The sequence below is a fragment of the Alexandromys fortis genome, unplaced genomic scaffold (assembly GCF_014885135.2).
Source record: "Alexandromys fortis isolate MF-2015 unplaced genomic scaffold, M_Fortis_MF-2015_v1.1 scaffold_145, whole genome shotgun sequence".
Classification (NCBI taxonomy): domain Eukaryota; kingdom Metazoa; phylum Chordata; class Mammalia; order Rodentia; family Cricetidae; genus Alexandromys; species Alexandromys fortis.
In genome coordinates, this window is record NW_026068049.1 from 3276351 (window position 1) to 3293773 (window position 17423).

Here is a 17423-nt window from a genome sequence, read left to right on the forward strand (position 1 = left end):
ACTACCTAGGCAGTGAAGGGAATGATGAGGAAATAGAATTACATTTTCAACATCCCTAGTAGAGGATGGTTCAAGAAAGAACTGCACTATTTACAGGAAATAGATTGCTCCAACAGTTGTTGTCTCATGATGGACGCCAAAGTCCCAAAGACAAGCATCACATGCTTTCTCTCATATGTAGAGTTTAGAAAAAAAGATACCAAAATAAAATGTGCTTATTAATGATATGGAGGTGGGACAGTGTGGTTGTAGGATGAGAGAGGGCAGTATGGGGATGAATATCACCAAACCATGTAACATGCAAGGGAAAAAAAAATGTGGTTATGACCAGGGTTTTTTTTTTTCTACCAGAGAAAGAATGACTAGAAATACCTTGTTTTAAGTAAATATGAGGACTAACATCCTTCAAGAAAGATATCGCATAGACAGTGGGGGACTTTTACATATTTCAAAGTTTCCTAGATAAAGCATCGTGGATCTATATTTAAATGCAAGGATGCAGATGTTGTTTCTTCAATGCAATCACAACTACTTAACATTTTGAAATTAGTTCACAGAAGAGGAGATAATTCCACTTTTTATGTGGTTCTGGGAAATATAATTTGGCCATCGATTCAGGTTCATTAAGTGATTTTGCCAAAAATAAAGTACTTAACATGAAGGCGGCAGTCGTCAACAACTTGTGGTGAACACTACATCGCTCGTCTTGGCCTACTAACCATCCCTTAACCCCTTGCTTTAAGAGATTTAGAACTGTGTTTTTTTTTTTTTTTTTTAAATAATAAGAGTGCAAGTGTGTGGCTTGTGAGCCCCTGGTAAAAGAATGGACTGGCCTTTCTTGTGACCCTAGGTAAATGCCTAGATGGTATGCTCCTATGTAGCTGAACTACCTTAAATATTCGTTGCGGTTTAATGAGCTTGCATTTTCTTTAATTCGACATCATGTAAAAGCTGTTGTAATATGGGCTAATGTGCAGCCATCAGCTCCTGGTGAAGCCAGGGCACCTGTATGTATTAGCTACACATTTAAAGTAGTGAATGCACAGAGTAAAGATTGCATGATAATTTTCACAGGTGAAGAGGGAAAGGAAAAAGTGCAACTTGGGTGAACATTTTTTCCTCAATCCTATTTAAATAGAAGTTGGTAGCACTTCATTCTCTTTTTTTCTTCTTTTGAAACAGGATCTCATATAGTCCCTGCTAGCCTGGACCTTGTTATGTAAATAGGATGACCTTGAACTTCTGCTCCTCCTCACCTCCCAAGTGCTACGGTTACGTGTATAGACCTACTTGCTCATGTGGTACTCGGTCAGGATGGGATTGTATCCAGGGCTTAGTGCATACTAGGCAAGAGTGGTACCAACTGAGCTCCACCCTGGTCCCATTTAAAATCTTATTATTAAAACGAAGTGTCCCATACTCAAGGTGGCAATTAAAAATGCCAAGAGTTAGTCCAGTCGAGCTTTCACGAGAGAAAATTTTCTTTATCTCCTATCCCGTGGCTAGTTAAAGCATAGGTGAGCAATGAGTAGTAGTCACGAATTCATTTCCAAGTGACAGACACTAGACACTTTATGCTTGTGTGATTTAGACTATCTTAGGATGAGCTGGGGAGCTAATGGCAATTAAATAAAAAACTCACAGGTCTGCTTCATGTGAACTCTCATGAATTATCACATGTGTGCATACGACCAGGACGGTGAATATTTGTCAACAGTTACAGTTCTGAAAATAATCTCCCTTCACAAATCCACTAAGCAACAAGCATGCCTTTCAATGTGCAGATGATATGTTTTCCCAGGGATGAGCAATTCAGGGCATCTTTGGTGCATAACGCATTGATTAAAATGTTCTATTTTCTTCGGTCAGTTTCAGATTAGGAGAGTACAGAAGAGGACAGAGTCACTTCCATTAGCCACACAGATGCTGTGAGGCAGCTTAACCAAGAAGGAAGTGGGACCACTAAGTTCAGGACATTCACCCCCCTTTTGGAACTCCAAGATGAACAGAAAGCTTGGTTTCTGCAGAATTCTGGGCCCTTGCTAATGCTTCTTATCCTCTCAATTCGTCTGCTAAAGAGCTGGGCAAGCGTCAGTTTTCTTTAGGCCCAAGTTTCCCAATCTAATTGTCCACTGGAGTGATTTAAGTGTGTGAAAATACCAGAGCTCAACTCCTTGCCTCTAGATTCTGACTTCATGGGTCTGAGGAGAGACCACTGGTATCAGGTCACTAGAAAGCTTCTCAAGTATTTCTCTCCAGAACCATTGAGTTTCTCCAATTGAAAGGTAGTGAAAACTACTAGTTCTTGGTTTCATAAGCCATGAGATACTCTGAGAGGCTTGGGTGTGATCCTTAAAAATGTGTATAGCATTTGAAGCTGGTTTAGAAATAAGTTAGGTCTTCCTAATGGCTATCTAAGGTCACTCCTGGGAAAACGCTACCCAGAAGTCTATTTATATTTGATGTGCACAAATAGTTACACTTATAAAAGCAGCTTTTCAAATCATATAAAGATGTTCTCCATCTAAATCCCCTATTAATGAGCCAGAAGATTTTGCTTTCTTCATTATGCCTATTAAAGAAAAAAAATCCCCAGAAGTGTGTTATAGTGAATAGTAGCACTACCAACTGAACTTTTCGTACAATTGATAATGATTTTATGAATACACTTACAAAACTATGGAAATAAGAAGGATTAAACAGGTTATCTCCCCTATAATGACAACTATGTATTTTATTGTTAGAAGTGGAATTTTAAAAATTGGTTTGGTGAGTGGGGATGGTAAATGACTTTTTCTTTGATTCCCTCATAATCCTGTGACATTGATATTACAAGGTTATATTAATAAAAATGTTAAAGCTGACAAAGAAACTAAGTGCTAGAAATTAGATGCAGGGTGGCATTAATAAAGAATTATTTTTTTATACAGAAAAGTTGAAGGATAAAGAAGTAATGCTTTCAAAAATCAAAAATGTTAAAAAATGTTAAAAATTGGAGTTAAACATAAATTTGTTTGATTCTTATTTACTTCCTTTATTACTTTAAAAACTAATCTGGGAGTCTGGGTGTGGAGGTGCATGCCCACAGTTTCTGCATACATATGGAGACAGGAGGATCAGAAATTCAAGTTCATCCTCCATTCTGTTATGAGTTCAAGGCTGGACTATTAAGACCCCCAACTCAACCAAACAAGCAAACAAAAAAACATGAGGAGGATTCAGTAATTAATTGTTGTTATTATAATAATTATGATTAGCTATTATTATTATTATTATTTGAATCTCCAAGACAAAGGATTCACGTTAATAAAGCAGTGGCTACTTTGAGGTACACTGTCAGATTGCTAAGGAATTCCAACAATTTTTAATGTCTTCAGTAAATAGTTAGGGTACTGAACCCAGGGAAAGTTTGGAAGTGAATAGCACTTAACATTGTAGCTTATGATTACTAAAATATTCTACCAGGGAATTGTCTGGTGAGTAAGATAACTTCACTGTATAAGACAAATAAACAAGTTTTAAGTATAAAGGTTAAATATCATTTAGGAAAAGATACTCTGACATTTTTTTAAGGAATGTGTCTAGTTTCACAGCCTAGAAGAAATCTACTTCCTTAGAAAGAATGCCTAAGATTTAAAAAAAAAAATGGTTGGAAAGAATAAATTGAGAACAAGTACCAAGTTGCTAATATTGGCTTTATGTGCTATTCCCTGAGAGAGGGTGCACTATCTATGAAAAGGGGTCATTAAACTAGTTCAGACCCTGAGCTTCTGTCGGGTCCCTAGGGAGCTCTAGCAGGGCGTCTATCCCCATGGGCATCTCCTCTGCCTTACCTAGTGCCCTGTACTTGTCGCCTGTTATGTAGGCTATGCCTCATCTATCCAACTCTGAGTGCTACGATCATTCTACACATCTAGTGGTACGGGAAGGTGAGTCATGGGAAGGGAGAAATAACAAGCTGGACTTTTGCCAGGTGCAATGGGTACCACAAGAGAGCTGCACATGGTGTTGGAAGAGAATGATAAAGACTATCAGGTGACCCAAATAAGCATGCAATGAGAGTCCTCTTTAAAAAAAAACCACACATTTATATTTACTTCATTTTATGAAATATTTCTTATACATATAAGGCTGGCCTTCAATATTATGGAGCAAGATATGGCTTCTACCCTTAAGAAATTTACAGTCCTGAGGAAAGGAAGACACATTTTAACTGATGTATGATGCATTACTATTGTTGCAAAGATGTTCAGAGCATGTAACATCTTTGATTTTAGTAAAAGTTTGTCTTCTAGAATTGTGGAGCTTAGTTAGTGAGTATTTCCCATCTACAAATTTCATTTATATACACACATTACATGTTTTCCATTAATCAACCTTTCTTTTAAATCATTTTATCTTTTCATATTTCTATTAAACAAAAAGCGGTGTTTGGGCTAAGTGGAATCTTTACTCAATAGAATCTCTCAGAATAAGTAGAACAATAAATGGAAGAGGCTTCCTGAGGCCAAAATATGTAAATGAGTCATATTATGAGTGGCTTAAATTTCACTTGCTCACTTCCCCGCCTGAGTAAAAGTGTGGTCCTTTTGAAAGTTTTTAGAATACCTTTTACTCATTTCCAGTAAACTTCATGCCTTCCTTTCTAGCACTGGATGGTTACTGATTAGCAAGCATTAGAACTGGGTTGGGAAAATTTCAGTTCCTTGGCTTAGACTCAGCTCTTCCATAAGAACGAATGGAAAGCTCCAGACTCTCCTACTCCCTTGCAATGCAAGAAATAAAACAAGCAGAGCCTGTTTCTGTTTTCATAGTAGGGGCTTTAAACCTTTACATAGCGAAGAAAGAGTTGGCAGCTGGGTGCCTAGTCTTCAATGTGTTCTGTAAATTCAGAAGATGCAGTGTTTCCCATGTCTGCCTACTATGTTTTTGTATAAAATTTAATCCATTGTCCTATATTTTTGCTTGCTAACTTTGGCAATTCCCTCTAGGGTTCTATATATGTAATTCTCTCTACAGTCTCTCCTGAGCTGAAGCCATATAGATGAATGGCAAAGTAACTCTCTCTCTTTCTAGCACTCCTTCCTTTACCAAATATTAAACTATATCGTTTATTCTTTGTGTATCTTGCAATCCATCATGAAGGTCATTTTCAGTGAGTTTCAGATAGTACCTCTCTTCAGAGCTTACCCGTAGCTGCAGGATATTAGCTTGACCTGAATGAGCTTTTCCCTATTTTATTATAACCTTCCCTGAGGGCTTACCTTAGGAACTTCCATTTTGTTGTCTAGATCCTTCCAGGCAAATTAATTTATCTAAAGAGGTCTCCTAACCCTATTAGTTCACTAGGCACATACAGACTCACTTTAAACCAAAAATGCAAATTAGACAGAGATGACAATTCCCTAAAGTACATGAAAGTGCTTTATGTATCTAAATATCTTAGTGATGTTCCACGGGGGCAGGGGAGAATGGCTTGGGGGCTTGTCATTTCAGAGCCGTGTAATTCTGACACTGTGAAAGATAGTCCAAACAAAAGAAATCATCAGGGTGAAGTAAGAAAGCAGAAACATTAGCTGACTTTGCTTTCATGCTGCCAATGCGTCAATGTGGTCGATACTACAAGTAAGGTTGAAGGTTTCAGTACAAATTCTCGGTAGTCATGGCCGAGAGGCAGTAGTTTCTTTAATAACGTAAGTTCCTGTGTGGGTTGCTTAAAGGAAAATGTATTTGGGAGAGACATATAACCATGGTTTGCAGGCTAGTTTGTCTGAGAAGTTATTGATGCAAAAGCAGAGACAGAGAGCAATAGGGGTTCCCTGCCCTGTGGGAAGTCCAAGGACCACCCACCTCCATCCAGGTCTAGTGAGGTGAGCATCCAAACTGCCTAGGCTCCCACAAAACCCTGACGAGAGAGGGGGGACTTGATTGGGGGAGGGGGAGGGAAATGGGAGGTGGCGGTGGGGAAGAGACAGAAATCTTAAATAAATAAATAAATAAATAAAATTTTCATTTGTAAAAAAAAAAAGCAGAGACAGAAATACAGTAGGCAAAAGGGAATGAAGGCCAATGGTGGACACCATGATTATGAAGAGCAAGACGGAGAAGATGACATTGGTCCCCAACCTTGGTACTCTATTATAGATACTAGAGATTTTCAAGATCACAATGCTCTGGCTGCTCATTATCTCAAGAGATGAAGCCCATACAGAGTATTTTAAAAGTGTTTTAAGAGTCCTCTGTACTTAGACAATACTTCAATCTCTATATCCGTGGTTCAGGCACTTTTAGGACTCACTGAGGTCTAGGGCCAGAGTTTCACCAAAATCAGAATGAGGTCTGCATATCTGGATTTGTAGCAGATTCCCGAGTGATGTTAATGTTGTTGGCTCATGGCATGTGCTTTGCAATCAGATCATTAGTTACTGATGCATATATAAATAAATAGGTGTGAGGAGGCAGCCAGAAGAGTTAATCATACAAATGGGTCCCTGAATTTGGGTTCATGGTTGAATAGAGTCACACGTACGGTAAGAGTCACACATATGGTAAGAGTCACACATATGGTAAGAGTCACACGTATGGTAAGAGTTACACGCTAAGGGTCATATATACAGTAAGAGTCACACGTATGAATAAATACAGCAGCTCTTTGGATGGATTGAAAGAAGAGAGAATAAAAAAAAACTTGTTTACTGAACAAAAATCATATATATATATATATATATATATATATATATATGAAAGTAAGCCATGGTGGTGCAGAAGCCATAATTTTGGAGGAGACAGGAATAGGCAGGGTAGTTAAGGCTAGCTTTGTTGAGACAGTTATGAAAATCAAAACCTCAAGGTCCTTTCAAACCTAGGTGCACAGAGTCTTAAGTATGACGGTATCCTTTTTTATCTTTCTTACCCTCAGGCAAAGGTCACATTCGGAATGATGGGCTTGTGGGGAGCTCCAGTCAGGCAGTATGAAAGGCTCAAGAGCTCTCTCCCACTTTGTAGGGCAATGGTGAAGACTACAGCTAGGAAGAGGCGCTGTAAATGTCTAGAGATGGACTCAGAGGGGCTGTTTCTTTCGGTGATTGCTTCTCAAGAAAGCCACTGAGCAAGTTCTACAGGTCTTCAGGATAAGATGGCACTTGTTAGGAATTTGTGCTGGACCCAGGACGGTCCTCAGGAAGTAGCCTCTGCCCTTTCTTCTCAGAGCGTGCTTCTTAGAAGAGAAACACTTATCATCTTTTGTGAGCTTGCTAAACATGCGGTCTTAGCTCATGTTGGATTTCTGAAGCTGAAGAGGAATCTTTAACAATATTCTCAGGTGAGAACTATACTTTATGAAGTGCGCATAAAGTTATACCAACTCATTTTATTTTCTCAGTACCAAAAGGGATAGGTTTTTGTAAGGAAACTGAAATATAAATAAACTAAAAATGGGTTCCAAGTCATAGAGTTAATGAAGGCAGAGAGAGGACAGATTTTACACACACACACACACGCACACACACATATATATTTGATAATCTGTGTCCACATACCTTGATCTCAAGAAATTACTAATATTTCTCTGACACCTTCATGGCTATTACTCTAAAGCTTCCACCCACGGTGGCCTTTTTTTAGTGCTTCTAAAGCACCAGGATCTAATCAAATGTTTGTCTCTGCCATCTAAGTCACCCCGTCCATGTAAACTCCGTCTCACTATTCATAGTTCAGCTCCCAGTCATTTCTTCAGAAAGTAGTTTTTAACACCACAAGACTTGATACCTACCCTTACAATATCATGTGTTTTTCACCTGTGGTAATCTGTAATTATGAATTATATGTGTAATGTTTGGCTCTCTCAGGCAGCCAGTATCACATCTGACTTACTTCCCGCTGAACTCACAGTGGGCAACAGAGTGCCCGACACTGAGTCGGCACAATGTTTACCTGAGTGAATGTGTATTCAAATGGCTTTCAATCTTACCTGAACAATGTAATAGGTACCTTACCACATTATTATGGTCAATACTGACAGCCAGAATTGAGCAACCTTAGTCTCTAAGTCATTAAAAGATCCTGCCCCTCAAAGGGTGGTTTAAACTCTGATGCTAAATTCTAAACATTCAGTGAGACCTGCAACTACTGCAAACACCCTGCACCAAGGGCTTCTGAAGCTGTGAAAATGCTTGAAATACATTTCTGGCTTTTCAGGACCCAGAGTCTACAGTCTTCCCTTAGAATCTATGGAAGATAAATCCAGGATCCCTGGCCAGTACCAAAATCCACGATTTTCATTTCCTTGTGTAAAATGGAACTCTGCATTTATAAAATGTAAATGAATCTTCCTGAGTATGTTCTTATTCTTCTTTTTATTGATGTGCTTTAAATCATCTCTAGGATGCTTACAATAGCGAACACACTGTAAGTGCCACATAAATAGCTAATGCATGTTGTTTAGGGAATAATGAAAATAAAAAGTCAGTGTATGTATGATGTGGGACTCCCCTCTGTATGTTGTGAAGATGTTTTATTACCACTGAATAAGAAGCTGCTTTGGGTCTATGGCAGCATAGAATAGAGCAGCGTGGGAATTCCAAGCAGAGACAGAGGAGAAAAGAAGGCAGAGTGAGAGAGACGCATGTAGCTGCCAAAGGAGAAAGACGCCCACCCCAGAATCTTACCTGTAAACTACAAGCCTCATGGTAAGACACAAACATAATAGGAATGGGTTAATTTAATATGTAAGAGTTAGTTAATAAGAAGCCTGAGCTAATAGGACAAACTGTTTTAAATAATATAGTCCCTGTGTGATTATTTTGAGTCTGGGTGGCCTGGAAGCAGAGAGGAGCACCCTCTGCCTACATGTGTATGTAGTAGAGTTACAATCTAACATTTTCCAACAGTAGTGGGTTAAATCTCCAGCTTCTGAGCTTAGAGACCTCACTCTGCTTGCAGTTTTTTGCGACAGCAGGGGAGACTTACATGATCATAGGTGGGTCCTCTCACTTTGCAGGGTAGCTTTTGAGAGAGAACACTGTCTGTTCTATTCTCAATCCTAAGCATAAACAGAGACTTTTTTTTTTTTTTAAGTGCAGCTCGTTTCAGAGGCCTGGATTGCTCAGCACAACAAAGAATGGGTCTTGATTTCACCGAGGAACTCTGAAACCTCACAGATTGCCATTTATTGTTAAAGGCACATTCCCTTTTGATTTTATGTTTTACCTCCCTCAGAGATTCTTGCCGCATGTGTGGGTCCTGTGTGTTGTTTTCTCTTATGCTGCTAGTGTATGTAGGAGACAAGAGTTCAGCACTGAGACCGCTACTCAGCACCTGCAAAAGAGCACGAAAAGCTGCTACTTTTTAAAAGGGATAAATCTCATTTCAATATTTTCAGGATTTGCTGAATGACTTTACGCTTCACCAAGTGACTGGCCCAACCTTACATGATGGAGGCAAGGGCTTTTCTTTTCTTTTTTTTTTCTTTTTTTTTGCTTTTTTCGAGACAGGGTTTCTCTGTGGTTTTGGAGCCTGTCCTGGAACTAGCTCTTGTAGACCAGGTTGGTCTCGAACTCACAGAGATCCGCCTGCCTCTGCCTCCCAAGTGCGGTGGTGGCGCATGCCTTTAATCCCAGCACTTGGGAGGCGAGGGCTTTTAAATGTAGAATAGTTACCTGGTAAGCTGCCATACATTTCGTGGCTGTCTCCCTCCACTGATCTATCTTCTGTTAATAGTTCTGATTTGAAACAAATACATTATAGCCTAAATTCAAGTCATGGATCAAAAACAGAGACATCTCAACACGGAAGAGCTTATAGAGAAGAGACTGAAGTATAATTCATAATTTTGGAAGGGGGATAATCTAGAAGTTTGCGATTTTCAGACATCATCTTCAACATTATTTATATTGAGCACACCTGCATCAATGTCTGAACATAACTGAAATCAATCTGAACATACACTGATCAATTCTAAAACCAAATTAAAAGCAATGTGGCCCAAATATGCTGCAAAGGCAAGTGGGTGAACAATTCCAGATGTTACCCAGATGTATTGTAAAGAAGAGCTGCATTAGAAACAATGAAAGAAAACTCATTATGGCGAACTATGTCTGAAAGTAGCAGAAGAGTCCAAGGAGTGTTTTCTAGGGGGCATGGGGAGGCAACACCCTGCATGCCCATCTATCACACCATTCTGACTTCTATCCCCCCTTCTAGTCCACTTGCTGGTATCTAGAAGCCACAAGGAACAACTCAGAGCAGCTAAGAGTAAGGAAATAAGGAGAATAATGTTGGAAATTGACCCTCCGTCCCTCCCTCCCTTCCCTTTCATCTAACCTTTCATATTAAGAGCTTCCTCTAAAATATTGTACCAAGCAAGGTGGCCTGGACTTAGAAAGACAAGAATTTCAATCTCTCTCATACATAGATTTTTAAAGATGGTGTGAGTATGCTATAGACTAGAAAACCAATTAGGAGACTGTGACAGGGTAAAGGGCTGTGGGCAGGGAGCAGACACATGTGACAGAGGAGAAAGGAAACTACCGGAGGGAAGAGCACCAGAGAGTAGATGTGGTGCAGGGGAGCAAATGCAAGAGAAGAGTCAACATCAACAGACTTTTCTTGAAGTGCAATATTGAAATCTAATACTTTGCATGCTGATTAAAAATATCTGTGAAAAAGTACAGTGTACTAAAAACAGTAATGTATATAAGTACACAAAAAGGTAATAATTTAATTTGACTTAAAGTAGGTATTTGCTGCATCGAGTGAGCAGGAGGTAAGCTCTAGTACTGAGACTGAGCACAGTCTGTGTACTCACAGATTAATGAATAAATATATTCTTGATATGGTAGCTAGGATGCATATACAGTAATTTAGTTAGGAATCCTGATTAGTGTTTTTCAATAGTATCACTCAAATCTAATGTATATCCATCATGATAACACATATTATGTGTAGGAACAGTTGCTTAATACTAATAAGAGAACTTTGCTGGGTGACAAGAATTCCTACGATCTCTTGGCTTAGCTCCGTCAATTTCCCACATAAAAAAGCTGACACCTAAATTGATAGTGAAATCAGTCAGTCACTAACCTGTCTTCAAAGAATTAACACTGGAACCAGGGGCTCCTGAATAGGTCTCAATTTAAAGGGCATCGAATTCGCTCTTGCCATCTCAGCAATTCTTTTTTCTTCCCCTTGGTGCCAGAGTCAGCCAGAAAAGCCCAAGTTTCCTTGACACATAAGCCCCTGGCTCAACACCTTGGGTCACTTTCAGATATCTCACTTTTAGCTGGTCCTAAAGCCAAACTCCAGTTTGTTCTTAGCTGAGGGGAAATGATATCAAAGGTGAAGTCATGGGCCAAGGAGTAATTTGCTAAATTTGTAGCAGCTGCCATATTAGGTAGATAGCAGGAGCTTTCCTGGACTGGAGAGTCATCCTGCCTTCTTCTTAGGAGCCAGTTGCTCCCAGAAAGCAAGGGGAGTGATGCAAAAATGGCTGGGGAAGGATGGCTCCCCTTCCTTCCTTCCTTCCTTCCTTCCTTCCTTCCTTCCTTCCTTCCTTCCTTCCTTCCTTCCTTTCTTTCTTTCTTTCTTTCTTTCTTTCTTTCTTTCTTTCTAAGAAAGGCTACTATTAATTGTTACCGAGAGTAGTACAGAAAATAAGACCAATAGAACGTTGTAATGAGGCTTTGGAGCTAGACAGATCTGGGCTTACGTCTGGGCCTGAATATATGCACTAGCTTGAGGATCACAAAGAAATCACCAAAGCTCCTTGGCTTTTCCCTATAAAATGGGAATGCAATTTATAAATTTATATATACTAAATGACACACGGTGGAGATAACATTTGGAAACCTTTAGGCTACAAAGAGAATATTCAATATGGTTGCAATTTTTCTCACTTATTGAAAGGCAGAATCAGAAAGATAAGCTTAAATCACAATATCTGAAAATGTATATGTATGTGTATATATGATTTTAGAATTAATTAAGAGTGAAGGTGAAAAATGCTTACCATAGATTTTCGGGTTGGCTCAAGTTCCCCTTCAATTGAGACTGGAACTATACAAATTAACTGCAATACCTTCCAAAAATAGATAATGTACTTAAGAATGTACCTAAGAAGCACTGCCTTCTATTGATGATCAAGAATGTGTATCTTTAATTCTGTCTATATCATGTGGTATGCTGAGATATATGTTAATTTTAAAATGTGTCCAGATGTATGGAAGTGAGTGTAATTTAATGGGAAGGATAGGTTGCAGAGAAATCCAATCTGAGTTACTCCTTTCTAGTAGTAGGGAAGTTGATCAAATCTCAAACCTCTTTGACTACATCTGCTTTTACTGTAAGGAACTGGAGCTATATGGGAACTGCCACTTCCACAGCTAGAGAGGTGGGATTACAATGACTTGTCTAAGAAGCAGGGAAACACTATCTCTAACCACTCAAGCTTCCTGAATGATAACAAAAGCATTTATTACAATCTGGAACAGCTCATAAATACAGATCTTTAAAAAACAGAATTGTTTTACAATATGCAAGAAGTTTGCTTAAAAATTCAGTCTGGCCACATCATACTACTTTACCTAATGTGTATATTAAAGGTAAGAGTCTTTCAATTATGAGGTTAAAACACTTTAGAGGCATCTGTAAAATATAAATGACATCTTTAAAATGGAAGCGTGTCACAAAATTGATAATAATTTTGTGACACTGAATGAATGGATTACTAAACTAGTCAGTAAGCATTCACTGTGAATATTGTCGTTAGAGATGGCATGGCCCTTGTACTCATTTGTGGCTACACCATAGAGATCAGTACAAAGTAAAGATTACAGAATTCATGTTTTATAGTGTGATTCTGATTTTACAGCTTTTTCTGTATTTACAAAGCCTGTATCAACTTGATTACCTCTCGAGTATTCTAGGCCAAGTGTTACTTTTTTTCACATTGGGTATATTTAATCTATCAGGTGTATTCTTCCATGTTGGCCAATTTATGTGACCCCGTTTGTCTGAATCACATTCTCAGGATTGTTATGTTCACCAGATCTAAACCTTCCTGAGTGCAGGGCAAGTCAGCTGTTTTAATACTTTGATCACCACAACTCAGGTTTTTGACAACTTCTCTCTGTCAGTCAGTGCTTACCTATCTTCAATTCATCTCCAGCCCTCATCTACTGCCCCTTTGAAGCCAAGTGATTGACAGTTCCTTTTCCCACTGTTCACCTGCTACTATTTATCTCGCCATTTCTCTAAGCTTGAGATTCTTTCCTATTGTTGGATTTTACCAAGACAGAAGTTTTTAATATTGGACAGAGGTAGGATTAGTGGTAAAGTAGAGCAGAACAAAAATGAAACAAAGAGCTAAAGTGCGCATGTGAAATTTCCCCTCTTGTCTTTAAAAGCAACAGTGATCAAACTTTTGAGTACCAGCATCATGGAGATGCACCTTGAGATGCATTGCCACACATGAATTAAAACCGTCCAAAAACAACACAAAATCAAGAAAGAAGGTCATCTCACTTTGCTCTCTGCTAGAGAGTTCTGCTCCTGAGGTACCTAGAAGTCTCTGTGGCAGAATTCTAGGTTTCTGTGGTATTTACGGAACTGTGTTATACTGCCTGAGGACTAGGGTTTGCTGTTCTCAGAATACCTCAAAGGCTCATTTATTCCAAGACATCTTAAGAACAACCCCTCTACTCATTGAATCCATGAACACAGACTCAAACCAGCATATTTAAGGAAAGATAAATGATGAACCACAGCTAAATAAGAACACCAGTCCACATGTGACAGTTCTGTCCATTCTATGGGTATCAGACCAATTCTGTTACTCTTGTAATAAGCTTGTAATGAGTCACACATTTTCTTTATGATTGCTCATAGAGTCCTGCCTATATGTCCATCAGCCATCCAATCAGTCAGCCAGTCACTCATAACGTATAGGTGGAATATATATCATAGGCCAGCATGTTTTGGCTCAAGGGTGCACACAATTGCAGAGTTTGTGCTAGCAAGTTGCTCTTGTCTTGGAGAATGAAAATGCTGACGTCTACTATCGTGAAACTCTCTGGAAGTAAGAACAGTTATCTTGCCATCATTTGCGCTCATGTGCCTAAGAGACCATACAGCACAACTAATAACCATTAGGTGAATAAAAAGAATACCACAGAGACTGGTATTGCAAATGTCACGATGCCATCGCCACCCCAACAAAATGTCCACAGCTGCTGATTGGATGAAGCTCTTGCACTTGGAGAGTACTGCGAAATAAAGGCAATTGAGACCCAACTAATTAACTGCACATATTAATCACCTGCAAGCTTGTCTAGATAGGGAAAACCATACTGAAGGGTAACTGTGATACAGCTCAGATCTTTCTTTACACGATTGACACCAAAAAGCTGTGTTAGGACCGTAGGTGAGAAAGACTACCTCTCCACCACATCCTTTCCTGAGCAAGCAGTGATGGTGATGGCAAAGGTGTGGGGAAATGAAAAAGCATGCTGCCCAAACACAGGTCTCCACCATGCTCCATCATTAGCACAAAGCAGGCAAGCCCTTCACCTAATGTAACCTAATGACTCATCTTCAGCTTTCCATAGACCTCAGTGGGGGCTGCTCAGTTGGGTAAAGCCAAGATGGGCTCAGCCTCTGGATCCCTGTGAGCGGCGAGCCATGCTCAAAGGAGGCAAGACAAGGTTTTCATTAGTTTCCAACTGCACAAAATTGTTGCTTGGCTCAGGAAACAAGCAGTTTCTCTTAAAAGTCCTGAGGAAGTTATTTGCATTTCATATTCTGGTGACTGTTAAATAAAGAAATGGGCATTGCGATGTTTTGTAGTGGTCCTTCCAGTTCCACTCTCTCCACAGAAGAGCACATACACAGCCCCGCATATATCATTTTCTTCTTGGGAAACACCTGTCTTGGGAGTTCTTGGAGGCATAGCTTCTGAGCGCAGACAGGGTCAAGAACACAAATGGTGCAGCGAGGCTTTTGGAAGTCACATTTGTCCCTGAGACTTCAGTCACCTGCAGATTGCATGCCTCATTGGTTGCAGCATATCAGTCCTGACAGAGTAGGGTGAGTTTAGGAATCTCAGTGAGTATCAAAATTTTATTTGAGAGTCCAAATGGCATAATAATTTAATGCTGAAATGCCATGTACTTTCTGCCGATTGAGAACTTTCTTCTTTACTTTTGTTATTTGGCAGCTATAATCATTCTTCTTTGGGTCTAGGATACTTTAGGGGAAAGGAAGGGCATACTAAGCAAACTATTGCATCAGTTAAGCACACATCCCTGTTCTGATTCGTAGAAAAATCCCTACTTCTTTTGCTCTGCAAGCTCTCTCTCTCACACACAATTCCTAGAATCACTGCCACACTCATAGCCCACAGACATAACCACAGGGCAGCAAAATTCCATGACCACCCATGTGAAAAATCAAGCCAAGCTGAAGATGCGAAAAGGTGGATATGGTACCAGGTGAATGTGTAATCAGTAATAAGAAATACATAGAGCCCCATTATGGAAAGAAATCCCCCAATTGTTCAGGACACCCCCTCCCCCTTCCATCCACTGATTTATTAACCCTGAACAAAGATGTAACTGCAGGGTCTCAGAAACTTTTTTTCTTTTCTTTTTTTTTTCTTTCTTTGTTTTTTTTTTTTTTTGATTTTTTTTGGTATTTGATTTGGCTTTGAATTTCTTATCTAGTTGTACCATTCATTGCATATTTTCTTTGCTCAGTTGCCCATCATTTCCCCTCCACCCCTCCAGAAATGAAAGAAGCCGTAGCTTCTGAGCTTTAAGGATGAGACCTCTGCATTTTCTTTGCTTGTTTAGGGCAAGAAATGAAGTGCCGCCTCTTTAAGTGGCAGAAGCATGCAGGAGGAGCATACCTTTAATTTAGTGTTGGGATACCTTACTTGCACCCTGGCTGTTGTCTTATTGGAGACGGCAGCCTGCCTGAGATCCTCTAGCACTGAAATAATATCATCCAGCACGCATTTCTTATCCTGATTTCTCAATACACACAGATGGGAAAAAGTATAATTATAGCCCTTGTGGTTCACCTTCATTTCCAGCACGGCTCGGTGGGTCTGCAGGATCCCCTCAGCCTGGAGCAAAATATTGTCCCCGAGTGAGGAGAGGAGGATCACCCTGCCATACCTCCCAGGGGTGTGTAAGTCCGAATAGAGCTGGCTTTTGGACTGGTCCAGGGGGAATAGGCTGCTGGCTAGGCTGCGCTCGATCTTGGCCAGGCTGTGGCTGGGAGCAACCAGGCGCTCCAGGTCGCCCTCGGTCTTGAAGCGGTTGAGCGCGCTGATGCCGAAGGTGATGGTCAGGACTGCCGGCACGGTGAGGAAAAAGACCGGGTGCCGGCTCACGCACAAGCCCAGCCTGTGGCAGAATGACTGGAGCCCTCTGCGAAGCACCTGCCGCAGCATCCTCCACCAGATCCAGCTCGCAGGCGCTCCCGGCCGTCTTAAAAAGCACATGTGACATGTGTAAGCGTTGGGGCTACCCCTTTCTCCCCTATCCCATTTCCCCCAGGGATCAGCCCCCCCCACCTCTGCCACCGCCTCCTCCCCGCCCCCTCCCCGCGCACATCCCGCAACCGCTCCGCCCGGTCTTCCCCCGGCCCCACCTCCATGCGCTCTTACTACTCTTTCAAACACTGCAGCAAGTTGCAGCAAGGCCGGCAAGTCTCAAGTCTCGGGAGCGCGCGTGGGGGGCCGGACCGCGGGCGCTGCGGGGGGTGGCAGGGCCCACCCGGTGTCCCCGGCCTCCCCGCGCCCTGGCCGGCGCGCGCTGCCTCTCACCGCATGAGCCGCGTCCCCTTGCTCTAGCCCTTCTTCATGTCGCTGCTGCAGTCCCCCCGGCCTTCCTTGCTGGAGGTGGCGGTTCTGTGCCGAGCGTCCCACAGATGTGGATTTTCTCTCTGTCCCGATGGGGTTCGGTGTCTAACTGGGACCATGTGCCTCGCGGTGTTGTAAGAAGCAGACATGTGCCCCGTGGCGCGGAGGGAGGGCGGGAGTAGAAGAAGGGGGTGGTGGTGGCAGCGAAGCTTTTCTCTTTTTAAGATGCTGACAGTTATTTTTAGAGTTTTGTTTTCCTTCTCTTCCTGGCTGGAGTGAATGGACAAAGTAAAGGGTGGAGGCGCTGCTGGCCCGTGGGAGCAGGGGCCATCAGAACCTGGAGGGAGGGGCTCCACGCCTCCTCCAGAGGGCAGATTTCAAGCTCTTCTTAGAGCCCTGTGCCCTCGAATTCTGTCTTTCGGCTGAAGAAAAGAGAGCAAAGAGGATGATGCTGCATTTTTAACATTCCACAAAGGGTTTTCCTTGTGCATGCAAGGGTTTTCCTTGCAACACTTTCCAGGTCCTCTTACCAGGAGCCCTAAGCTGAGGCCTGCAAGAGACCCCA

General features: G+C 41.1%; 1 protein-coding gene across 3 annotated transcripts in view; it reads right to left on the reverse strand.

The window, feature by feature from the left end:
• Ptchd4 (patched domain containing 4) overlaps nucleotides 1–17029 on the reverse strand; it is a 172962-nt gene extending 155933 nt beyond the window's left edge. The window contains exons 1-2 of one of the 3 annotated variants that reach the window (XM_050119311.1): nucleotides 16823–17029; nucleotides 15899–16484 (exon numbers count right to left, since the gene is read on the reverse strand). In XM_050119311.1, the coding sequence (XP_049975268.1) occupies nucleotides 15899–16484; nucleotides 16823–16827 (591 nt within the window). In that variant the 5' untranslated portion in view covers nucleotides 16828–17029. Of the gene's footprint in view, nucleotides 1–15898; nucleotides 16499–16822 lie in introns of those variants that run through there. The other 2 variants (XM_050119312.1, XM_050119310.1) reach the window with 2 other exon arrangements.
• Nucleotides 17030–17423: the final 394 nt, after the last annotated feature.